The sequence below is a fragment of the Rhea pennata genome, chromosome Z, assembly GCF_028389875.1.
Source record: "Rhea pennata isolate bPtePen1 chromosome Z, bPtePen1.pri, whole genome shotgun sequence".
Lineage (NCBI taxonomy): Eukaryota > Metazoa > Chordata > Aves > Rheiformes > Rheidae > Rhea > Rhea pennata.
The window spans coordinates 63,554,640-63,580,890 of NC_084702.1; the positions used below are offsets into that span (position 1 = coordinate 63,554,640).

General features: G+C 38.3%; 1 protein-coding gene across 4 annotated transcripts in view; it reads left to right on the forward strand.

Annotated features, from left to right (window-relative positions):
- The window catches only part of ARL15 (ADP ribosylation factor like GTPase 15), a 219,962-nt gene that overhangs the window by 43,517 nt on the left and 150,194 nt on the right, over nucleotides 1–26,251 (forward strand). The window contains exon 1 of one of the 4 annotated variants that reach the window (XM_062599817.1): nucleotides 2,533–2,707. The exons of the other annotated variants lie outside the window; for them this stretch is intronic. Within the exon in view, the coding sequence (XP_062455801.1) occupies nucleotides 2,705–2,707 (3 nt within the window). The 5' untranslated portion in view covers nucleotides 2,533–2,704. Of the gene's footprint in view, nucleotides 1–2,532; nucleotides 2,708–26,251 lie in introns of those variants that run through there. 4 annotated transcript variants of the gene reach the window in all.

The window sequence follows — 26,251 nt, forward strand, 5'->3', positions numbered from 1 at the left end:
TTCTGCCTTGCTCCCAGTGGACAATGTGCTTAGTAACAAATCTTTCTGTGTCTAGAAAAGTGAATAGTGAATTTCTTTGGAGTTATTGTGAGAGATTATAAAATTATTTCCAATGAAGGTGTTAGAGAATTCATTCAGCTGCTGAGTGAATCAGTTCAAGAGTTGACTTACCAACATCAAGTTGCATTTACATAGCCCTTATTTGCTTGTACTTCCTACCTGCTCTGGACTGTCCCTGTGTTCCTTATCAGCTCTCTCCCAATTCCTCTTGGTTCAAAAAAAAAAAAAAAAAAAAAAAAAGGTAGGATACTGTTACTTAGCAAGGTTTTGATGTTAGAGCTAAACAGGTCTAAAGATCTAAGCCCAGAAAACCTACCACTTTTTGTCATTGAGTTATTTTGCTGCTCATGATTCTTGAACTGAGCATGTATTACCAGTCAAAGTCAAAGTACCAGTCAAATACATGAGCAGTATCGCCAGTCAAAAGGAAGCATTGCTTTTCTTCATCTTTACGAATTTATGATGTTTCATATTTTCCTGTTCTTTCACACCTCACTGAGGTACAGGACTTGGTAATCTCTTCTGTATCTGTCCTTGCCCTGTGCTTTTCTGGTAACCTTTATTTAACTAAATTTATTAGAATCTTTCACAATAGAAGCCTTTTCCCATAAGGTTATATTCACTCTCCAGCAGATCCTCCTAAAACCTTTTATGCTATTACTCTTGTATCAAAGTGTATTTGATCTTCATGAGGCTTCTACATAAATGCTCTTTTGTTGCTTCCATTAGTTTCCAAAAACTCATTGTCTGTATGTTAAGGGTTTTTTCATTGCTGATACGGAGTTGATTCACTACTGATGTTGGACTTAAAAGCATCTGGTCCAAATCAGAATGTTAACCAAGGCAGAATTCCAGTGAGAAATGCCAATGTTGCATTGCCTGATTCAACATAAATTGCTGAAATATTCTGATGGGCTTTTCTTTTTTCATTTGGGTTTCATCTTTAAAGAAAGAGCCTTGTCTCGACCTGGGCTGTTGCATCTAGAAACCCTTTAAAATCAATCATCGGGGCGCAAATTTTTTTTTTTTTTTTTTTTTTTTTTTCCCCTACAGATCATGAATTAGTGTCACTCTTTTCAGGTTGGCAAGCAACAAATACCATACTGCACACTGGAATTTTTTTTTACATGTGGGAATTGAAGAACACTCTTTGGGACTGTGCTAAATACTCCCTAAGTAGTCAAATAAAACAGTATAAAGCTCACATCTTCTATCATGCAAGCTACTATCATATGATCACTTAAACTTGATAACAAGTTGTTTTAGATGATATGTTTAAGCTTTCTTATGGAAAAAAGTCTTTCTCATTTATATGTATTAATGCAAACTGAATTTTTGGAGGAAACTTTCTCAAAGAATACTGTATTGTTCATCTAGCCCAATCTTTTTCATTACTCTACATAATAGAGACAGCTGACAGTGTTTGTGTTTTGGCTTGCTGAGAGTTTCTTACTATATTGGATTTTGTTGTTTTAATATTTTTTAATCTATATTGGCTGACTAACCTCAGATACTCTCACATTTAAGATTTGTGGGTTTTTTTATGCATGTTTGACTCTTGAGAACATCTCCAAGACCCTCAAAGGCCTCCTGTAGTTTGAATCATTCCAGACTCTTCTAACTAAACTGTTCTGAATTTGACCTAATAAATTACAAACAAGTTTGAGCATTTTTCAATATATCTCTTTTTTCTTCTCACGCTGTGCCTGGTACAAAGTTGATATTAAAAAGCATAACAAACTAGAAAGCTGTTGACATCTTATGTTTTGGTTGTTAGTAAGTATTGTTTGCATAAGCTTTATCTCCTGAGAGGAGAAAGGATTGCTTTAGAGGATAGGCTTGTCTTCACTAGCTGAAAAATTGATTATCTGTTCCAGTGTGGGTGTGTATATGCCCTCTTTTCTGAACTATTTTCTCAATTGTGAGGTTTCCCTGTAAAGTTCTCAGCTGGGAAAAGGGAACGTGTTCTTGGCAGAGACTGATCTTGTCTTATTTTTGAATGGTAACTTGTTGACTGTTCTTCCTTTCAACCTTACCACATTCAAGGTGAACTTTCTCTAGTCCATTGGTCTGAATAAAAACTGTCTAAAGTGCTGTCCAATGATGATCACCTGGAAAGATCACTTCATTTGTAACACTTAGGTTAGTGCAGACTTTGTAGATCTGTTTGCATGCGTACACAGAGTGTTTTTGATTTAAACAAGAAAATTTATGGCTTGTTACTTCTATTTTGAAAATGAAACAGGTGAAAGACACTACTTCTCAATGTAAAAGGTCTGCTCCCTGTGTGTTTGGCATTGGTTTTGCTTGTTTCACTCAGTAAAACCCTATTATTGCTTTTCTGTCCTTTTTACTTCTACAGAATCATCCTAGATTGTGGTGATGATGATGCTGAAGTTCTCTGCCTTTCTGGGCACTCTCAGAACAGTTTATTGAATTCCAGACAATTGGCTGAATCTTTTGGAATCAGAGGGATTGCGTACATGTGACTAGCAGCATAAACTGGCCTGGAGAACTTTTGTATTTGTTGGCGTAAGAGAAGCAAATAGTACGTCTTTACTCTTGGATCTGAAGTTTTTTGGAGTGATGCCTGCAAGCAAGGCTGTCTTTCTTCCACAGAAAACTGGATGCATTTTTTATAGAAATGGTGAGACCTAGCAAGCATGGGACAAAAACTTCATCTTCTCATAAAAAGTTTTCTGAAGTGGACAGCCAGATGAGTATGCTGAAGTCTGTATGGCATGGCTTGTGGTAGGCAGTGGCCTCTCTGTCAGGCTTACTGCATTTGACCTACAGGAGAGGAAGAGCAAAATGCCTCCCTGCTTGTGTTCTGCTCCAGGGATATGCAGGGATATCAAAGGAGATGCTGTGGCCTCCAAATAGTAACAGAAGTAGCAAGCATCTTCCTTAAGACAGGAAAGCTGCAGGTGTTTTCCTTGAACAGCTTCTGCTGCTAGCACCACAGGTGGAGCTGGCAGAAGAAACAGAACTGAGAGGATGATGTTGTGTTCCCCTCTGCCCTGCAGTAGTGGTTATGGCTTCCCTGTGTTTTGTGGTCCCCTTGGCCAGATAGGCAGGAAGCAGCTCTGCTGCTTTGTCCCAGAGGAAATCCCAGCATGTCCTCTCATGGCTGGCATACACAGGTGTCCTGAAAGAGGTATTTCTCTGAGCATTGAGAAGATTGGGCTTCTGTATTATAAATGAAGAATTAGATTTATTTTATGCTGTTTGCTGTGTCTGGACTGCTTTAAGTACAGTTAGCCTAATTCAGCCTATGGCAATTGTAAATTAGTGAACCCTGTGTTGTCCCAATTAGATTTACTTCTGCTTTGAAAAGGTAGTTGCTCTCACATATCTGGGATGCTTCAGCATAATACAGGCATCTGCTAATACTCAGGTGTGTCAAAGAGCCCATAATGGCATGTGTGGAACTAGGGACAGGAAATACTCCTATCAAGGACATCCACTACATACTGTTAGTTTTAGTAAAACCATGTTTATTAACTAACCAGGATACATGAATAAGTGTAAATCCAGAAGGTATGATTTTATTTACTTTGAGTATCTTTATCCATAATAGAGCTGATAAGTTTTTTCTACATATTTTAGGGGAGAGGAAAAATATAAGAATTTGAGTGTTTCTGGTAGTAGAAGATTCACAGCAAACTGGGCAAGATATTCCAGTGTTTAACTGCTTCTCCTTTAATGAATACCTACTGTTTTTGTGATCCTCTTCTCTGTGTTTTCAGGAAGATTTTCTGTGGTCTTTTATAATGTAGTTATTGTGAGATCCTCAAGCCTTGCATTAGCGTAATGTTTTTGGGTTTTTTTGTTGTTGTTTGTTTTTTTTTTCCTAATCATTTGATCATTCTAGTGACTCTTCCATGACCTGTTTGATTTTATTTTTGAACACTCTTTTTTGGGGACATGAGAACAGACAACAGCAATGCAGTAGGAACTGTACTTGTGTCAATTAACAGACATCATAAAACCTCTCTTCTCCATCTTGGTAATTCCCTGTTGTCCAAAGGAGACTCCAGTCCTTTGAGACTATGACTGATCCTCAACATGCTTAGTGAAAATTTAACCACCATGCTCAAAAGCATTTTGAGTCACTGTTTTCCAGGATAGAGAATGCAGCATTCTTTCTTTTTGTTTTTAGAGGCAAACGTGCGTATGTTTGGGTTTCTTATAATATCTCCTGTGTACCTATATTCAGTTTATTAAAGCTAGGAGATAGCCATCTAATCAACTGCCTGAATACTTGATATTGCAGATGATTTACTTTCTGCTGCCTTCTTTTCCAGGAAACCCAGTGTGCATCCAGTCACTTGAAACAGGATTTTTTCTTTCACCTATGCCAAATGATACTGCTGTGCTACTAGTAACCTAGCAATGTATTGGTGGTCTGTCTCCTTCCTAATTTATCATTTTTTTTTCTCTCTATTGGTGACAATCTTGGGAAGGGAGGTGGATCTTGATCTTATCCCTCCCCATCTTTGAGACTGGTACTGTTGATCATGTTAAACAGCATGGGCAGACCCATGGGATCACACTAGAAACATATCACTCAACGAAAATTACTTGTTCAAAATTTCATTTGAAAATGAAAGCCCCTAGATCAGATATATTTGTTCTGTTTTAAGAGTGTGTTGTTGCCATTGAATTATTCTAATAGACTAATCAAAATGTCCTCCAGTGTAAAACTGAATGTCTTTCAGAAGTCTGAGAATATTTCATAGAAATTTTACTTTTTTAAAACTTAATTTAACTCAATAAAAACAGTAAGTTGTGTGTGTGTGTGTGTGTGTGTAGACCTGTTGATTGGCATTCATTTTGTAACTTGGTTTAATTGCTCATAATCAAAATCCTGCATGAGGATCACTTCATCCTGCATCACTTGATAGAATTCCTCCTCTTCTCCATTTCAGGCAGAAAAACCTATTGATTATTTAGGGCATCTGGTTTACATTATTTATAAATATTGACATAGCATTTGTTTCTTCTGTTCTTTTGAACTTCTCCAGGTCCAGTTTTCCACAATGTAATGAAAATAAGCATTACTAGTGCAGAGGGTACCTATGCTCTCTCTTTCAGCATTCTTGGATACAAGTTATCTGACTCTGCTGATGTAAAAATGTCCAGTTAGTAGCTGCTGTTTAACATCTGGTTGAGTTACTGTTGGAATGGAAGATATTTCATCATCATCATATGTATGTTATTTGCTTTTTCTCAGACATCTGCACTTGCTTTTTTTTGTAACCATCAGCAATCCTCCAATTTCCATCTAATAATGGATTTTTTTTCCTAACAATACATTTTAAAAAACTATGTATTTAACAATTAATATCTTTTTGATAAAGAAGTAGGAAATAGCCTAATTCACCTTCAGTGTGGGCATCTTGTTGATAATGATTTCTTCATTGTAGTGGCTGTACAGATGGAATTAATTTCCTCTGACTCTAAACATAGAATTAGACCTAGACACCTAATTTAGGTGTCTATTTTAGAATGAGAGGAATCTAACTTTTGGAAGTGCTGATTTCCCCATTGGCTGTAAAGGGCACCTAGACAGCAGCTGGCTTATTCTTAAGGTTCTGATTCTTCGATGACTTTGGGTAGGTGGATCCCATCCTGTATTGTAAAGCTCATGGTAGTTCCTTTTTAGATAATATTTGACAAAAGACAAACATAATCTAGATTTCAGTTCCCAAATATTGCTTTTCTATCAATGAGATTTAAGAAGTGGCTCTTTAGCCTTTGCCTCTTGTGCACTGGTGATTTCAAGTCAAAAAGTTAGTATAGCTTGTAAGACAAAGATACTAGTTTGTATATGTCGCATGTGATACCTGAAAGTTAGTTTTTGTATCCCTGATGCATTCTGCAGACTGAATTTAATACTTTAGGAGTTTGTAGATTAAATATCTGTTCTCAGATCTATTTCTTAGGAAAGTGATTGATTTGTGTGGTCAACACTTTTTGATCAGAACTATATCAAAACTGGGCCCTCTCAATGTTCCTGGGCACCTGTATTTATTTTTCTCTGCCAAGTATGGAAGATAAAGCTGTAATTTGCTTTTTTGCAGGTTATGCAAAACAGTATATTCTGACATTCTTGAAACATCTCTCAACAGGAAAAGGTCTTCTGAAAGAGCTTTTCACTGTCTTGAATTTATTGTTGAAAGAGAAATATGCCAGAGAAGCTACACATTAAAAATAGAATAAAGCTTGAGGGCAAAGTTTTTGGGTGATATTTGGCTCTGATAAACAATACAAAATGAAATTTTGATGTATTAGTTGCGTTTTGATAGTGTATTGTTTTATTTGAAAAGTTCCAAGGCTCCCATATTCCAACTCCTCCCTTCCTTTCTCCCCTCAAAATTTGAAGATCTCGTGGTGCAAATTGTATCTATGGTTTTTGAAAGGTCAGTCACATTCTGATATAGTCTGTTGGAAAGAACCCAAACACAGGAAAATGCCCCAACCTTTTGGTGTGTAACTTCAATATTGTAATTATAGGTTTTACACAGTTATTCTGACCCTTTTAAAGTTGTTTTCGATGTCTGCCAGCTGTCACCATCAACAGCAAATCACGGCATATGGTAACAGATAACCTGCTTTTATTGCCGTGTAATCTGTGAGATGTAAGTAACTGTGGACCATAATTACATGGCATTTACCTTTTGATTGAAATAATTACATGGCTGTTTATGCCATGTAAAATAGTGATAACTTTTGTTTTACGTAATGGAGTTGTCAGTTTGTCTTCAGCATATTTACATATGTTTTAGTAGTCTCGGCTTTATGGTTACAGTGTATGAAATGTGCTGCATTAACAAAACACTTCATATCCTGATTCTTTAAATTTTGAGTCAGTGGTTTCTAGGGGTCTGTACTTGTTGACTGGAAGAACATTTTCATATCAAATTCTCAAATACTACTCGTAATACTTAACACATTTTTTTCATCCCACAAGCTGCTTTTCTTTCAATGAGAAAGTCAACTGCACAAATTCTTGTGCTGCTTTAAATTCTTTATCATATCAAGATTGTGATTGAAATGAAATGGGCATACCAGTATTTAAACAGCTGAATGAAATATCTTTTTATTAGTTAGTGCATAGTTTATTTGCAGCAATTTTTAAATGGAGCTATGATTTGGGTGCATAACCTTTGGTAGAAATAAATTTTCTGTGACAAAATTTGAAAATATTTAAATTGTTGTATTTTCAACTCTGTGTAATTTGGGTATCTTTATAAAGCTTGTGTGTTTATGAAAATTGATAGCTTCCCAGGATACAAACAAATTTTATTGCAGCTGTATAATGTTGTCTGTAGTCTGCAAAGGACTGAAAAATGGAATTGCTTTGGTTCGAAGGGACTGTGTGCGTGTTTGCAGGGGGGATGCAGCTGTGCTGGTGGGAAAGCAGAAGAGGGCACTGCACAGCTGCCACCCACTGCTGGAAGAGGTGCTCCTGGGAGCACTTATAACTTTTGTAGTGCTCCCCTTTAATTCTGTACTTCCTAGAAATTTAATAATAAAAAATAAGCTTGCCTTTTGTTTCTCTTTTAGTAAAATTACTGGAGGAGGTTACTGGGGCAGGTGTCTTTCCGAGATGATCTGTTGCCTGAAGGTTCAGTCTGGTGCTGCTGCTCCTTGCGTGGTGCTTGGCAGCGGGATGCTCGGAGGAGGTCTGCTCGTGGCAGGCGCCCGCTGTGCCCGGGAGCGGTAGATGGCAGTGCTGTTCTACCGCAGCGCGCGGACGGGAATTAACAGAAGTTTTAAATCCCGTATAACATACACCCCCCATTACACGTCTGCTGCTGAAGCATTCATAGTTAAGTTATATATTGTTCGACTTAGAATTAGGTCAGTTCTCTGAAGGCAACTATCCGTGTCAAAACTGGGGGAGGGAGGGATGTTACAGCTATTTAGTTATGAATAGATGCTTGGTGCATATGTGTCTTTTCATTACCTATTTTGTGTGTGATTCAGATACAAAAGAACGTAAAGCTGGTATAATACCATTTAATGCTGTTTCAAGTGTAAGGAGAAGGCACTGGGATGTGTATGTTCCTAATTTTCTATTTCCATCTACTTTTGCTTTCTCTCTGGAGGGGAATTACTTTGTTTCTACAGAAACAACTGTTGGTTAGTGATGCACAGTTCATTCCTGTAAAATTTCCCCCTTTCCCCATGTTGAAACACCCCTATGCTCTGAAAACCTGATGACTCATAGTTTATCAGTCTTTGAGTCCTAATTCAGAGCCAGCCCCTCTTGGCTTTCCTTGGACCAGAAACCTTCCTGGAGATTTTTTTTCTGTTCATTCGTGAGCACCCTCTGAATGGAAAGACTAATTGATCTTTTCTTAGTGAAAAGAGTTGTCTGATTGCAAAAATGAGCTTTGCTGTTTTCTGGGGAGGAGGGCAGGGTTACTCTCCTGAAGTTTTTGTTAAAGACCTTGTAAAGGTCTTAAGATCTTTAAGATTTAAGACAATTACCAATTTCCACAGGAGTACTGAGTCAGAATGCCATGAGGAATGCAAGTGTGTGGAGTGTACTTTTTTTTTTTTTCAGTTATATTTGGATGATGTGCCAGAATCCAACTGTTGTAGCTTCATAACTGTACTCTTACAAGTATTTATTTTTTTTAAGATAGACTGCAAGTATTAAACTACTTATATGTTTGGAAATTTAGTTTCAGTAGTTCAATATCATTGTGATCTTGTGTGAGGACTTACAAGATTTCTGCAGGTTCTGTGGTAGAATGTAGTTCATATTTCTACAGTGACCATATAATGAAACATTATATTGGTGGTACAGTGTTGATGATGTGCTATTCATATTAGCATATTCTTTTTTTTCCTGTAAACATAAAGATTACTAGCATCAGATTACAAAAGTTGATACTATTGGTACTGTTATACAGAATGTAGTGTTTTACTAGTTATTTCACTCAGGCTGACCTGCTCATGATGGCAGAAATGAGTTTGTCAAGTTGTCATTTTTGAGTTTACAAAGATTATTTAAAGAACTAGAATTGTGATCTTGTCCAAAAGTTTTCTATATGACCTATTTCTACATGAATATTCAGATTGCTTTGAACAGGTTAAAGAAAGACTTTTAAATGAGATCGTCTATTTTTAAAATGGAGTTTGTATCAGAATGGCTATGAAAGCCTGCCTTTACTTTCAGTCTAAATACATCTTCAGTATCAGCAAGCTGGCTTCATAATAAAGCTTTTCCAGAAATACTAAAGTCTGCTTTTACAACCTGAATCGTAAAAACAAAACACAAAGTTAAATGAGAAGTAGTACGTATAGTCTCAATGTTCAAAAGACTGGGAACAATGTAATTGCTGGAAGCTTTATATTAGTAGACATTTCACAGGGAAAACAAAGGCTAATTTCATGACAAAGCTAAATGTCTTGTGCAGGTTATTGAAATTGTTACATAATGCATTGCATCAAATAAAAACTGAAATATCTCTTGAAAGGCAGTAGTTTAAAAAACACTCTAGAAAATATTGCTGAAGTGAGCTATGCTTATAAACATCAGTAATTTTTTATTGCCTGTGGGGGATGCAGGGACAGATCAACTTTTGTCAACTCAGATTTGCGGTACAGCTATTTACTCCTTTTTGTATCATTTTATGCTATATCATGAGAAGGCATGTTTTGGTTTTTGGAGGCTGAGGAAAAATTGGCTTCACTTTCAGTTTCTGCATAGCCAGACTTGCTCTTATGTTTGTAATATTTAGAGAAGTTCAATAGGGGGCCCTTGGTGCTTTGATCTAGTGCCACAGTGCAGTTTAATGAGAGAGGGATTTTCAATATTGTCTGCAATATTGAAAATTCTGCCAGCTCTGTCTTAAACGATAAAATACAAGGTTTACACCTTGGAAACCTTCTCGTATTTCTGGGCACTCTTTCTATTTGAAACAGGTAATTATAAAAACCCTCGGATCAATTTTTGTAAAGGGGCACCCTGATGGGTGCCATGACTGAAGTGTGACATGAGCCTTTTCCAATACAATGGGTGGCCTAACATTCCTCTGGAAGGCCAAGCTCATTAAATATTCTGTTCTTTTTTTCTGCCCTCTCCCCCTCTTCATGCACTTAGCTTGAGTTGCGCTAAGTCTGAGGTTTCTTCACTGAGGACTTAGGAAAATTGCATAGAGTTCTCAGATTGAATTTTTTATGTGTATGACTTCATGATGGCATTAGCATGTGCTTTGATCCATGTGTGAATGGCACTGGGTCGGCTCTTATTGCCATATCCAGATGGTGTTACAGGGAACAAACAGTTGTGTTTTAGGATTTCTCAATAGACTGTCTAGACTGGTCTTGCAGCAGACAGATACAGCCACCCATCAAATTAGCGTTTGTCAGATTTATGGTAATGGTTCACCAAAGCCTTCCTGTCATTGACATTAAGATTTACGCCTCCAAAGTTATTTTGTCTTCCGCAGAATGTAAAGTCTGAGCATGTGTATGTATGTGATTATCTACATATAGATATATATTTGCATATGCACATTTTTAACTAAAAGAGAGAAAAGCAACTGGAAAGAAGTAACTGCCATAGTAAGAGGCAGAATTTTTAAAGCATTTTTTAATAGAGTCTGATTCCTACAGCTGGATTGATTAAGGAAGCCTTCCCTCCTCCCTCCATCCCCTCCCTTCTAATGATAATACGGATGTTCTGTTCCAGTCAGTGTCTCCCATATGCCCTTTTTGGAAAGAAAAACATGTATGTGGATTGCTACGGCTAGATTTTGCACTTTCATGTTACACTGCAGTAATATGAGCTGCTCCCTATACGCAGTGGGAATAACCTTTTGACAGGCAGTATGTCCATTCTCAGTGGAAATGTTTTTCCAAGTCTGGCCAGGGCTCCTTTGATCGTGCCACCTCAAATGCAGAGGTCATAGCTACTATGCAATATAAGAACCACTGATGGCTGACCAGGGGAGAGATGATTTTGAGAAGAGGATATTTAAAATGAGCCAAGTGGTGTTTTTTTTTTTTTTTTTTTTTTTTTTTTTTTTTTTTTTAAGGGCATCAGTATTTTGTGTGCGGTTGCTCAGCCAGAGTGCTGGGGAAATTTTAAATTAAGGTAAACATGCATTGTTTGACGGTGCAAACAAGAGATGATGTAAATTGTAGTGGTGATCTTTGGGGGTTGAACATGCTAGAGCGTATTTTGAAAATGTTCCCTCTACTAAGGATATTTTGAGAATGGCAAAAGGAGTAGCAGGATAATGAAAGGATCCAGATGTTATAGTAAACTGTATATTAAGGGCATGATACAGCTTAGTGAAGAAACCATTTTACAAAATACTTAAATTAATTTGCTAGGCTTTTTGTGGCATATGCTTTGGAACATCTCTTCCTCTATTTGCTAAGCATGAAAATAATTATTATTGATAATGAATGAGAACAGTTGTTGATCAAATATAAAACCATTTTATAGATATCTTTATATTTTTTTTCCCTGGTTTTGCTCCACTCTCGCTATTTTTCTTGCTTGAAGAAGTCTTGTGACATTGGAAGAAAGTAAATAGGACTGATCTGTACTTGACCAGAATCAGCTCCAGGAAAGCAGAGCTGCCCCCGCGGAAGGCAGTTCCCCACCATCTCTGCACAACATGCCCGTACACCCGTGCGGTCGTCTTTGGGGCTCACATCCTCTCTGCTCCTCGGCAGCCTGCGCAGCAGTGTATCTTGGAAAACTCAGCTAGCTTAGTCTTCGCAAATCCATGATTAGAGATTGTGATGGTGTAATCTTAGTTTATTGGCTAGATTTTGTGATTTATGTGTTTTGAACATCTTTGTTGCACAACTTCCCTCTGTGCAAGTACTTCAGTGAAAAGAATATAAGATGTCAGAGAAACAAATCTAACAGCAGAATAAGAATGCTTTTCCTTTATGTGAGGAATTTTCTTTTTTTCTTATGGATATTATCTGTGACTACTGGGAAGGACAGTTTGTTGAACTTTGTCTCCACGCTGTATCTTTCCCTATCTGGGAGGAGAAGGCAACGTTTTCTGTGTTTCAGTAGAACAGGATAGATTTATGTGATTTTGCTTTTTATCTTGCACTCTATTTGAAATAAGTATATGTTGTTTTGAATTATGTATGTTTTAATTAGCTAGTTAAATCTCTGCATAAATTTAAAATACAGTGTATTAATATTACTTAAATAGTTGTATAAGCATTTTAACTTCACTGTAGGTTATAGGTTATTTTCACTATAGAATATATAGGTCTATTCTGCTTCTAAGCAGATGTTGTGAAATGTGTATCCACATGAAGTAAACACAGACAGTATTTTTCAAGACTAAGTTATACTTGGTTACTTTTTGTTCCTTGCTCTTGGAGCATCAGAAAACCCCTTTAGCAGCCCCTTGGAAGGTTTAGATGGGACTTCTTTCTTTTCTTTTTCTTGAAGCTTAGGAATTCTTCTAACATACTTCTGTTTTTATTTTGATATAGTGAAAGCCTCAGACGAAATTTTACTGTCTTAACTTGTTTCAATCAGCCAAAAGACTTTATATGGCCAGTTGAAAGAGCCATTACTTACAGAGCCAGACAAGGGAACGTTTATGTAAGCGTTGCTGTCTTCAGTGGCCGCGGCTTACTGCTCTGAACACGACCTTGTCGCTTTTTGGACGCGCTTTATCAGAGATGGGCTAAAGGGCGCATGTGGTTTCGGGAGTTTTTTGCGTCACCCCTCCCTGCTCTCCCCCGCTGATTTTGGGGGCAGCCTAAACTTCCAGCAGGTACCAGAGCGACCAGTACCGAGGCGCCGGCGCGGCCGGTCCCGGGCGGGACGGCGCGTTGCTCGCTCTGGCCTCGGCCGAGGGTCCCCGCTGGGCGCGCCGGCAGGGCGGGGGGCCGAGGTGCCCGCGTGCGCCGAGGGCGGCAGCCCGGCCCTGCCGCCTGCCTCCCTCGTGGCGCGTTCGCTGTGGAAAGCGGTGGCACGCCGGGGTTACCAGCGCTGGAGGCTTGGTTTTTGTGGGGCTTTGCCCTTGGGGGAGTTAACGCCGTCTGTCTGGGGGCAGGTTTTGTTGACGGGCGATTAGCGAAGGAGGAACAGAGTGTTGTCTCCCCCTTCCTCCAAAGGCGAGAGGAAAGGGAATGGGGCGCAGGGAGGGGAGCGACTGTGGAGACCCGTGTCTGAGGAGAGGGGAGAAAGGGAGGAAGGGAGGGGGGAGAAGCAGGCAGCGCAGATTTGTTAAGAATAAGGAGAGGCCGGCCTGGCCCTGCCAGCCCACGGGCGCTCGCGGTAGCTGCCGCCGCGGGCCCCGGCCCCTCGGGGATGCTCGCTCCTCCCCGGGGGGCCTTGCTCCCCAGGCCGGGCTCCCGCCGCCTGTGTCCGCTCAGACCTCGAGGAGAGTAGGCGCGGGGGAGAGCCGAGCTGCCCGAGCTGGCGCTGCGCCGAAAGAGGAGCCCGTAGAACCGCGGCCCGATTCCCTTGTCAGCACGCGCGGCCCTCGCGCCCAAATTTACGAGTGTTTTAAATCTCGGCTAGCTGGCCCGGCTGGGAGTATAAACTAGACCTCAGGTATTGTTTTAACTCAGGCTGGCAACCTGCCCGCCTTGCAAATGAGGATACAGAGTAAATCTGGCAGTCCTTCAGAGCTGTCCCACAGCTCCCCCAGAAGCGCAGACAGATGCTCGGCGATTCCTTCCCAGTTAATGTGGGAGAGGCTTCTCCTCCCACCTTGCGGTGGGAACAAAACAGAAAGCCCACTGAGATACACCTCCAGAAACGCTTCTGCTGGCGGAGGAGCTAACTTGGGCAGCGGCTACTCGCCCTGTGACTAAGCTGATCGAGCGCTCAGGCACCTGGACAAAAGTGGCATGGCAGCATGCCTGTGTTGGAGCAAACTGTGGAAATCTATCCAAATTAAGTTGTTCAGCCCTTTGTGCTTGTGTTTTGCTTTCTTCAGTGATGGTGGCTTTACAACCACACTGTCAACCTACGAACTGTGTTTGTTGGAAGACTGTTCTTGCCTAAGACTGCTCTAAGTGAAAGCTCGGGGAAGAGCTCTCTAGACTGCTTCGCGTTCACGGGACAGTTGAGGTTGGAAGGGATCTTGGAAGGTCTGCGGTCCGGCCCTGCGCTCGCAGCAGGGTCAGCTTGGAGTCTGACCAGGTTGCTCAGGGCTTTATGCCTAATCTCGAATGAAGAAATCTCTAAGGATGAAGACAGCAAAGCCACTCTGGGCAACCTGTTGCACTGCTGGACTGTCCCCATGAGGAAAAGACTATTTTCTTATATCCAGTTTGAGCCTCTCTGGTTTCAATTTGTCCATTTTTTTTTCTTATCCTCACACAATTTACGGCTTTAAGTATCTCTCTAAAAAGTTCCCAGAAGGTTTATCGTTAGGCCTCTAGATATCTCAATTGCTACAACTGTCTCAAAGAGATTATTCTGTCTTTATGCAGCTGTGGTCTTGTTAGATTTTTAAAGTGAGTTTTCTTTTAACAGAGGGTGCAACTCAGATTGCATTTTTTTTTTTTTGAGAATTGACACATTTAATATGCCAAATGCAGTACAGCTACAAAATAAATTTACACAAATACAAATCTGAACTTTTGGCAATAGTCTACTTCTGTGTATAAAGAAAAAATATGATGACTAATGGATTTGCATTAGCAAATGCCTGTTCTGTAAATGGAGATCAGAGTGGTTTTTGAAGTAACAAAAGGAAACTGAAATTTTTTTTAATATGCTGCTACATTTAGGACTCTGAGTTGAGAGACTAACCAATCTTAATTTTGCATGGGAAACCTTAGAACATCCACAAAGACACTAGAAAAGCCTACAGAATTAGAAGACAGCAGCATGCTGGTATACTATTATTTTGTTGTATCAGGGCAGCCTGAAATTCATGTTAAAATAATCAGCTATACAGAGACAGATGGCCTAATTCTGCTCTTCAGGTAGATTTTTTTTTTCTCCCATCATTGTAAGTGTATGAATAGTATTTTCAAGCTTTGTTCTGTTTTGTTGCATTATGATTTTTTTGATAGAAAATATATGCTGGTCTACAGCCTGGTCTATGCCCAAGCTGCAGAAATTGATTTAAAAACAGTTCCGGTAAGTGAGCACTAACCTATGTGTGCAGATTTTCTCGGTTAGTTTAGGCCAAGTTGCATCATGCGTATACATAATGTACAAGAGTAATAAGAATCCACTTCTTAATTCATGTTTGCTTTCTCTTTGTACCTGACCTGGAAAGGCTTAAGTATCACTTTTTGGTATGTAGCTCTACACTTGCGCTTGAGCTGTCTAGGGCCTACAGTAGCTGTGAAAAGTACATTACTTGTTTTTATTAACTTAAAAAAAAATGAGAAGGACAGCATTATGTTCTCTTTGCCTGGTGCGCTGGAGCCTTTGCTGTATTGCACAGGATCTACAGTGATTGCTTTCTAAAGCCTATGCCCTAGGTAACTGCTTTACTGCGGTGGTACAATACATTCTTGATGTGTAGAGCTGCATATGAATAGGCAAGTATTAAAAATCTAGCATCAAGACTGCAAAATATTATTTTTATGCAAGACCTGACTAACAAAGTGCTATTTACTGAAGTGAATAGCTTCTCTAATAGAGCAGAAAACTAGGACCAGCTGGAACAGGGAAGATGTGGGGAACCTAAATTGTGGAATGAGCTTTTTCTTTTTTTTTATTAACTGCTTTCCAACTGGCAAACTTCTATGTGGGGAAGTACTTGTGGGGAAAACTTACGAAATAGGCAACAACTTTTTAAACGCCATTTTTGTTCAGGCAACTGCTCAAGGCATTCATGTAGAAAATACATTGTAATATTATGCTGAGTGCCCAGTGAAATTGGATACAGTGCTCACAGGCAGCATTTTCAAATTTTTTTCTTTGTAGCCATTGAAACTACTCCTATAACTGCAGTGCTATTGCAAAGGAAATTTTGCTGAATTAATAACTGTCCTATGGCGTGGCAGCTCCACCAGTGTTTCACTGCTGTCGGCCGCTGTGGATGGGAGTCTCACTCTCCTGTTTTGGCCCATACTAATGATCTCTCAACTGCCATCACCACCGAAAGTCTGGGAGAAATGGACCCACTCCCATTCATTAGCATGAAATCAGGAACTAGATCTTGGAAAGAATCTGGTAGCAGACCAGGAGCCAGCAGGGTTTGGATGAGCAATCTCCATGCGTTGTTGAATAGAGCTCTGTGTGTTGATTCAGTGGGAACGTCTCGTCCCTCAGGTGCAGCATGTGGCAGCGTTCAGCCTGGAGGGGATGAATATGTGGATAGCTATGCTTGGATCTGCATTCCTTGAGAAGGGGTGCAGTCTCCTGGACAGCCAAAGATGGCAAGAGTTTTTAGCTACTGTTACTATGTAAGCATCCAGGAGTACTACAAATACTTCCCAATTAAAACAAAACAAAACCCCTCCTCTGCTTTTCCGGGTGTGGTAGTCATTTCAGTAGTCTAATTTGGAGGCTTAAGCTACCAGTGTCTAAAATTGACAATTGCAAAAGAAGAAAAAAAAAAGACCCACCTCCCTCCAAACAGCCTATAAACAAACCCCCTAAAGGAATCAGGCTACATAATAGGTCAGGTTCTGTTCTTAACATACACAGTTGTTCGTGATGGTTACCACTTGCATGTATCGACACTGAAGATAAGAACTTGGCCCTCACCATGCTAAATAACTTAAAAATGGCATAATGTGCTTAAGAGGAAGAAGCTTCAGATTTGTTGTGTGGTTGCTGAGCAAACTGTCTGGCAAACTGTGACAAACCTTACTCTAGGAGCATCATATAAATCTATATTTTCAATAATGAAAAATAAGGTGAGGTAGCCCCACTTTCTTGTTTATATTAAATTTTTTAATCTTACATAATATCTCTAACTTCAGATGTCAAAAATAAGTTAATTTCGATAAGTCAATCTGGAACTTTTTAGGAAAGGAGCTGGCCATCTATGCAGAGGAATTTACCTGAGGAACTGAGAAAGATGTCTTGGGACTGTAGGATCAGCACAACAGGGAAATAGCTGGCTTTCAGTATTGAAACAGTTTTCTTTGGGCGTTCAGGTGGAAGCATTGGCTGAAGAAAATTAAACATTTTCCTGTGTTCTCAGGTGCGTCATCTTCTAAGATTGTGTACAAATATAGAAAAACAATTAACTTGCTGCAGTGCTTTAAAATTTTCTTCTTCAAATGTATGAATTAAAAGTTCTATAATAAATTATTTGGATGTTGCCTTTGTTGAGAGAGATAAAAGTATAATCTCTAGCAGATGCAAGGAAAGCCTCTGAAATACTGCAGAAGACTTTACCCTTGTGATATTGAACGTCTCCAAAAGTTGTAGATGCTTAAGTTTGAAACTTTCTGCCCTGCCCCAAGTTCCGAGTTCCACGTGTTGAAAATGGACAAAGTTAGATGTTGAAGGTCAAAATTCATGACATGGTGGGGAATACCTAAGCCAGCTCATATGAAATGCTAAAGTGTAGGTCTAAAATTTCTGCCACATAGTGAACATGGTTGAACAAGGTAAAGTGGCTGAGAACTGCAGGATTGGTCTTTTTTTTTTTTCTTTTTTTTTCCTTCTTCTTCTTCTTCTTCTTCTTCTTTTTTTTTTTTTTTTTTTTTTTTTGAGAGAGGAAAACAGTTTGAGAAGCATACACTGAGGTTGCTCCCTGTCACTGAAGAGAAAGTGTAAGATTTTACTTATTCATTTTTGAAACCTTCTTGTCTCTTCTTTGGAAGGAGAGGATTCAGCAATGTTAGTTAGAAAGCTATTTTTCCTATGCATTTTTCCTGGGCAATGGAGGAATCAAGAAAATATATAGGAAGTATGCTTCTTTTACCAACAATTGCTTTTAATATCAATTTATAATAGTAAAAACTTCATATCAAATTAATAATAAATCAATGCAATCTGTTTTTGTTTTCACTGTCCTAAGTTATCAGTTGTGAAGACTGTTTTCAATAAGCAGTTAATGAGCCACTGAAGTAACTCTAGTTGCTGAGATTCTTTCTGGGAAGATTGATTAAATTCATCTATATACTGAAGTAACTAAGTAGATCTGCAGTACAACTAGCACAGGAAACATTACAAGCCAATCAGTCTTCTGCTTGTGATGCTCCTTACACTCAAACTAATGAATGATGAATATAATGAATATTGCAGAAATACCAGTCTGGAACTGGTATAACTTTTCAAATATAAGTAAAATTTGTGGAATTGTCAGCATTAGAAATCCTACTCATTTTTTTAACCCTACTGTCACTGGCAATGTATTTGTATTAAAATGTTCTGGAGCTCTTACTTTGACCAGAGAAACAGAGCACAGAGACTAAACATAGGGAGATGGTCTTACTTTGCTCTAGAAGGATTAATAGTTTCAAGTTGAGATCGAAAGAATGTCCAATATGTGTGACACATAATGTGTCATGATTTACTGTAAGCAAATGCCACATATTTAACATTGTCCTTCATTCAGCTTGCTAGCGATGCAAAGGAGTTAAGAGTTTAGATTTTTGTCTGAGCCGCAAGGTAGTGTTAATTCCTGTTAAGATAAGTCATCCACAATAAGCACTTAAGGGAAATTCAAAGCTATTACAGTAGATGGCCTGCCAAAGATCTTAACTCATTTATGACAGTCTAATAATGTTAAATTCTTTGAACATGTTTAAAAATGGGGAGACTTACAGGTCTAATTCCTGAAAATGTGGGCAGCACAGAACTGTATGAGAACACTAACAGATGAGTTGCACTGAAAAGTCACAGTTCTTCGTTCTCTGCAGTCTTGATTTAATCGTGTTTAATTGTTGATGAAAATTCAATAGTTTCTTAAAGAATCTTAGTTTTTTAACCTGATTTAAATTCTGTGCTTCACTTAAACTGTGACAAAATAAGTTGCCTTCTGATCTGGTGTGGTACTACTAAATGATTTTTAACTAGAAAATTACAAAAACAACTTCATACTTTTAAAATTCCACATTTGAGCTGCTTTTCATTCTAAATGAAGCATACGTGATCATGTAATACAATAACACAAAAAGCATTATTGTATCTGAACTTTTTCAGTTTCTTTTTATTGCAGTTGCTTTTTTTTGCACAGCACTGCTTTTCTGCTCCTTCTGGATTCACATAGCTTTGAAATTATGGAGTGAACTCCATATCGTATGCTTGATACAGTGTAAGTTTTGCTAAAATGTCTATGCTTTTACCCCATTTTCCATGCTGGTAGCCTTAGTAAGGAAACTCCTAATTTCTTGAATCAGTATCATTTCAACTGGAATCTGTGGTGTATCAAACTGTCTCGGAAGGATTTTCTTCTGTTTATCTGACACAAGAATAATTTTTCTAGGAAATACCACTGAATACTATGGTTGACTGGAGTAGAAAGTATGTTGCTATTAGGCTGGTATGTAAGACTTAGCAAGAAGAGAAAAGCAGGAGACAGCAGGAAGAAGAATCATGACACGTTTGTCATTAACATACTATAGTATGCCTGGAAGTCCAAGCTGGTTTTAATGTTGTTCCAGTAGACTTCAGATGCATGTTAAGTGCAGAAGTGTTTACCTGGTTTCATGTTGGTTTCAACACTTGGCTTACTACTGTCAATACTTGTTTTTCTGATAGAGACATTTCCAAATGGGTTTCTGGTCTGGTAATAGTTTCTTTTGGTAAAACTCTCTTATTTTATTTGTATATTTTTTTTTCTATCATTTTTTTGGGATAGATCTTACTGTTTTTACCATTTAAGGCTGGATAATGTCCCCAGCTGAAAAATTTTCAAACATTTAGACTGCAGCTTAATAGTTCATTTTGATTCCTGTTTCTGGACAGGAGCCAAATATGAGACTTAAGCTTTGTTGTGTCCTCTTACAATAAACTTCTTTAAATGACTATTTTATTTTACTGGTACTAGATAGACATCACAATCAAATCCTCATATTTTCTGTTGCTTAAAAAGAAACACCTAACACTAACATTTGAATCTATTCATTTTTTTGAAAACTGTATTTCTATGAGACTCTCTTTTTTGAACTAAGTGAAGGTTAAATGAGTCTCAAAACCAAATCAAAGCCTGAACGAACAAACAAACAAAAAAGCCAGGCTGTTGATTACTACTACTTTTTTCCATACGGAGCGTATGGTCTTTGCTGCTTAACAAGCATTGCAGTGTGGTCTGCGTCCTGTTGAACTTCAATGATATTCCACTATAAGTAATACATTAATAACAGGTTAGTTTTTTCCCTTCCTCTTAGTATTCTTATGTTACATTTGTTTAGATCTTTGTCCAAGTCTTATTTTTCAGGCTGACATTATTTTTAACTTTGTGAGGTCAGCTTGGTTTAAAAATAAATTTAAAAACGATGCTAGCTTGTTTTCAAGAATAGTAAAAAAAAAAAAAAAAAAACCTCACTGCTGTTTATCAATTTAAAAAGGTGGGCGAGTGCATATTAGTTTTGAGAGTTAGTTTGCCTCATGATAATCAAGAGGATATCACTGCTTTTTAGAAAAATGTGTTTAGATTTGTCAACCGAAAAAAACACAAGTTCACTAGAAGTTGTCTTCTGCTTCACTGTATCTTCACCTATGTGCCTGGGTAATGTTTCTTTTCCATCAAAGTATCTCTGGGTTCAGAGAGTCCATTTACTTACTTAAAAAGGTCTTTATTTTTAGTTTCCTCTTTTAAGGAACTTGATTCAATAGGAAAACAATAGCTTTTAAGATCAGTTTCAGTTCTGAGTATATTGCAGCAGTCAAGCTCACACTTTCTTTTTCCAGGTTGCTCCATACTACTTAGTGTGTTTTTTTTCTTGGTTATGTTTTTTAGCTGAAGGTAATGCTGTGACACAGTTTGCAGGTGCTTCAACTTTTCCATTGCAGGATACCCAGTGACTAGGGCACATCCTTTTCGTCAGGCACCAGAAACTTTGCCTCTTGCAGGAGAACAGCTGATAGTTAACATTTTGCTTGCTGATACCACCATTAGCTGATTATATATAAATGTTTCCCAGTCATTTTTATGCAATAATAACTTTGAATATTAATCTTTCTACTCTTAATCTGCAGAGCTGCAATTTAGGGGAGTCTTTTGAGGGACTCCTCTTTTAATTCCTGGTTCAGTACCTATTCAGGAGGTTCCCTCTACCTCCTGCTCACTTGTGCAAGTCCAAGGAGGTTGTATGCAGTTGCAGCTCCCCACTCCCAACTCTTACTCTATTGGGGTGTGGGGTTTTGAACAGAGTTTTTGCTTTCTACTGTGCTGGAGAAGTAATGTTATAAATCATAATATCACGCCAGAGCCTTGTTCTTGTCTCTGTTCTGCAAACCGACTATGTGACGGTTCAGCTACAGGCATGATGATTCTACCTAGGTGTAAGATAAGGCTCTTGTGCAGCCCGCTTGTAAACCATAGTTAATGTTTCCTAACTTCATGAGGAAACACTTGTTCTGAAACAATCTTCTAATCTTTTAATCTTTTTCATCCACTGCTTTTACAGCTTGTCCTTTTTTTTTTTTTTTTTTTTTTTACTGATTTAATCTCTATAAGGCATAATTTGTGACTTTTTTTGTAGCAATAAACTTGTTAGTATGAGATTAAGAATTTATTGGAAAGATGAGAAAACGTGCTCATTTATACATTCTGTGAGATAAAGGGGACTTTATTTTGCTGGCTTGGTCAGCAAAGTAAAATACTTTTGGTGTTTTTATCAGTTATTGTGATCTTTATATGTGACACTTTTTTTAACCATAGCTAGTTTGTTCTCAAAACCTACATTTATGAAATTTATTACCCATAACAAACTGTGCTGCACTCCTTAATCCTTATGTAAAATGATATGGTATTTACCATGGCTTTTCATGTATTTTCATTGTTATAAATTGCTATGGAGAATATGCTGAGCTTCCTCTTAAGTGAAAAATCTCTATGGCATGAGAACAACTATGTGCATCTACTTTTTGTATATTCCTTACATTTTAAAAATAAAGATCATATGATATACAGGTAATTTGCAGTTACTGGAGTCTCAATGTAAAGATCATTTTCTTTTATCAGGATATTGCAAAATCCTAACTTCCAGTTATTAATTAAAAATCTTCAAGTGTATTAGTCTTTAACTAGAAAAGACTGTGTAAAAAAAACTTAAAAGCTTTAATCATAATTGTTAAGTCAATGTCCTGCTTTTACAACTAACTAGGTGTCTCAGTCTCTAAAAGCCAACTGTCTTCCATTTTTTGAGCCTGTTTTTTATTCACTGTCTCACTTTGAATTATGCCAGCAAATCTAGATTGCTTATATTTCTCTGAATCTCATAATTATGGCATTTTCCTTAGTCTTAAACTTCCTCTCTTGCTAGCAAAAGGAGGAGTTTCCTAGCCAGAGAAGATCTATGCTGCTCTAGAATGATAGTAAAAGTTTTGTTCTAGTAAGAAGTAAAACAGTTTTTACTGAGGCATATGCAACCTCCTTAGAATAAGCATTAGATCTGTAGCTGTACATTAAAACAGATCAGTAACTCAGCACCCGAAAGCTATGCTCAGTTACCTGGATTACATGTTGAGTGTATTTCTGCTTGGATTTCTGATTATATTTCATCAGCATAAGGCATATTCTCAAGCAACAACCTGTTGCTAATTGGTGGTTTTTAACTTGCAGAAATTTTTGAAGTATTGTTTAAAAATTATCTGAAAAACAGACACCTAACACACAGTTAGTGAAAGCAGTAGCATTGGAAGAGTAATGGCATGCAAAGGTTTCAGACTGACTCTGACTGCCTTTAAAAGTGTGTATTTGCTACAAGTGCCTGTATGCCGCATTTATCAAAAATCGAACAATTTGAATAGCCTCAAAAAATCTTTAGTGGCTCTAAGAATAATAATAAAAAGAATCTGGCATAGCGATACCTTCCTGTGGCTTGAAGTATTTCGTGCCTCTTAACTGATAAGAAGTGGTTGTAGCTACGCCAACAGAAACTTGCTGGTCGGGGCTGCGTGCGCCGCAGCGAGGCGTGCTGCCGCGGCTCTGAGCCGTGCGGCAGGCTGCCTTGCAGGAGCGCCGCAAGAGCCTGCTTTTTTCACGGCTAGTGAAGATGTATCTTGCTATCTCCCATGTTCTCCCCCCCCCACCCCAATTTAAAATTCAGCAGTGGCTTTTCAAAGGTGATTTGACCTTTAAGTGTGTCCAGAATTTATCTATAAAAATATTCTTTACCTATTCTATAAGTTAGGTGAAGAAGTTTTGATCAATATCTCTTAAGCAGAAATTCATGTTCAAGGACTGGAAGCAGATCACCTGTTTGGTTTCACTTGGAGACGGTCCTTGATCAGTGCATGATTAGCAGGGAAGAATTTAACAGCTTTCATTTTACTGTACTAGGTGGAAATACCAAGTAGATTCTTCTGCAGAAAACAGGTTGGTAAAAACTGAGAAACTTGGTTGGAGATGTAGATATTTAACCAGAAAACAAAGCCAAACTCGCAGCTAGAGAGCGAAGGTGCAAAATGCCTGTGTTTTAAATGGCTAAAGTTTCTCTAGCCTAACTCAGTAAGAGTTTGGTAGAGGCAACTAATGTTTAACATTCAAAGATGTATTCATAGATTAAATGTTGAGGAATTTTAGTGGTACTTCAGATTTATTTGCCTTCCTCTAATCGTCTACTTCAGGTTAATGTTTTGGTGTGGGTTGATCTTTCTCCTCCTACAGGAGTAATGTGCTGTACTAGCCAAGTAAAACTGTTATGCCATATAAAGGGGGATGAGAGGGTCCTGTGTATGTTACCACGTTTTTTTCTATTCCCAGTCTTTTGGTCAAAATACGTATCCTGTCAGAGGTTCTTATTTTTGCAAATATAAAGTACTGTGGAATAATTAGTTGTGTGTTGTGATTGTAAAATGAAAAGAGCAGCTGAAAGTGACAGTGCTTATAGAGAGCCTAAAGAAGGGGAGATACTGATTGCCTGCAACTATAATGCTTAAAATCCAAAACTGGAGATTGATGCCATGAAGTGATAAATAGGCTAGTCATTGGATTTCTTATTTGTCTCATTGCAAATGTAGGTATATTTGTTGCACTGCATTTTCTAATGTTGAAAAGTAGTCTACATTTAAGTTCCAAAAAGTAGCATTCTTTAGTTGGAAGACTCGCACCACCTGCAAAATCAAGCTATCCTTGCTTTGCTGTTCACCTGTTTTATCTAAATCCTCCAATTACCTCTAGTTAGACCTCTATGTACATCTGTAACACCCTTCACCTTTACTTTTAAATGTGAACTGCACAGATTGTTTCTGTTTTAGTAACTTTTACATCGGTTTTGAAGGTTTCTTTTTTCTCTTGCTCCCTGATCGTTGTAAGGCAAGCAAGCCTTCATTGGCCTGCTAACTTTTTGGTTACATAGTGCCCAGATTTGTTATGGTGTACTGCTATATGAGCAAAGAGAATTCTTACCTGGGAACAGTGAGCAGATAGATTTAAAGTGACAAGTGAAATTTTTATTTTCCTTTTTAGTGTGCTATCACACTATTGTAATCTTACTTAACTTTGCTATCTACTGTGTTATCAAATTGCTTTAATACTCTGATTTAAGGCTTTTTAATCAAAAGTGACATTTAAGTACACCCTCTACTTTTTTTTGGTACAGATTTTTTTTTTTTTTCACTTTGCCTGGCATCTGGTCTCTTCCTACTTACTATCCTACCTCAGCTATGTACATCTCCAGTAAGACTGGACTTTACAGCAAATAGTCTGGCCTGTTCCCCTTAGAGATTTGTCCTCTCTGCTCTCAGATTTGATGCTGAATGTTAGTTTTGAAATCCTTCACAAGAAAGAACAAGACGTATCCTGGGGCTTAATCTCAGAGGAAATTCAGCCTCCAGGAAACGTTAGTGTCTCTCACTCTTGTTCGTGCGCTCTCTCGGCTCGGGCTCTTCCACTAAATGAACGTACACCCGTACACCTCCCCCCTCCAGGAGCTGTTTAATTTAGTTACAGTTATGGTGCCCAGCAATTCTGAAAGCATGGGCTGAAGCTGGGTGCAAAAAAACTCTCTAGAGTTTATCCATTTCTGTAATGTTACTGATGGAGTAGATGGAAGAAACTGATCTTGTTACTTCTGTCAGTGGTGTATTAAGCTATGTCCTGTATCCCACTTGAGATCTTGTGGCTGTTGGTGCATTAGTGCACACTTCTGGTTGGCATGTTTGGCTATCAATCTGTTGTGCTTCTTCCAACTACATTTCAAATGAATTTGTTTCTGCTTATTTTAACCTAACTGATTTTTTTTCTTTTACCACATACATTCCAGTGTCACTTAGAGAAATTTTGCTCTGCATTTGGTGACAAGGTTTTGCCATGAAGATTGAGACATTATTACTCTCTTCATATATATGGAACTTCCCTAGCTATTTCAGCTTAATGTCCCCCCCCCCCATTTTGAAAATGTCTGGAATACCATGCAAGTCTTCGTTTACACTTCCTCCTTCTCCAGCACACATCTGGATTTCTGTTTGCATCTGAAATGCTTTTCCCACCTCAATTTTGTTTCTTTGAGGTCCTTTTGTTCAGTTGGATCTATCACTACACTTTCCATAAAGCTGCTTTTTTTTTGTTATTACAGAAGTGGTGTACTGTATATATCAAGTATGGCTGTGCAGGGACTTACGTGTATTGAATTGTTTCTTTCTTCTCCCAGAAAACCAAGTGTACTATTGCATTTGGATGAGACACAGTCAGCTTTAATTAGAAAAATCAAAGAACACCAAGTGGTCTATATGCTTCTTTCTGGCTTTTGTGATCCCATGTGAATACAGAACACGGAGTAATTATTCCTGCAATGCTGAACAAAAGAAAACCGTGTTCTATAACCCACCTTGTAACACGCATGAATCATGGAAAAGCTTTTTCTGACTTGGCTCAGAACCTGTAAAATGATGGCTTTTAGCAAGCCTGAAAGCTCTAGGCTATTTTTGAAAAAATCTGTATATATCTTTCATCCTTAGTAGAAATTAGAAATGACAGGTGATGCCACATCCTTAACTTCTGCACATTTTCTAATCTCAAATGGTGGTGTTACTGCCTTTCCTCCCTACTCCCCTGCCGTTTTCAATGATTTATAGGGCTTTTTCAGTATAGTTTTATATTTCCTTAGGTTGTGAAACAAACTGTTGGCAAAGACT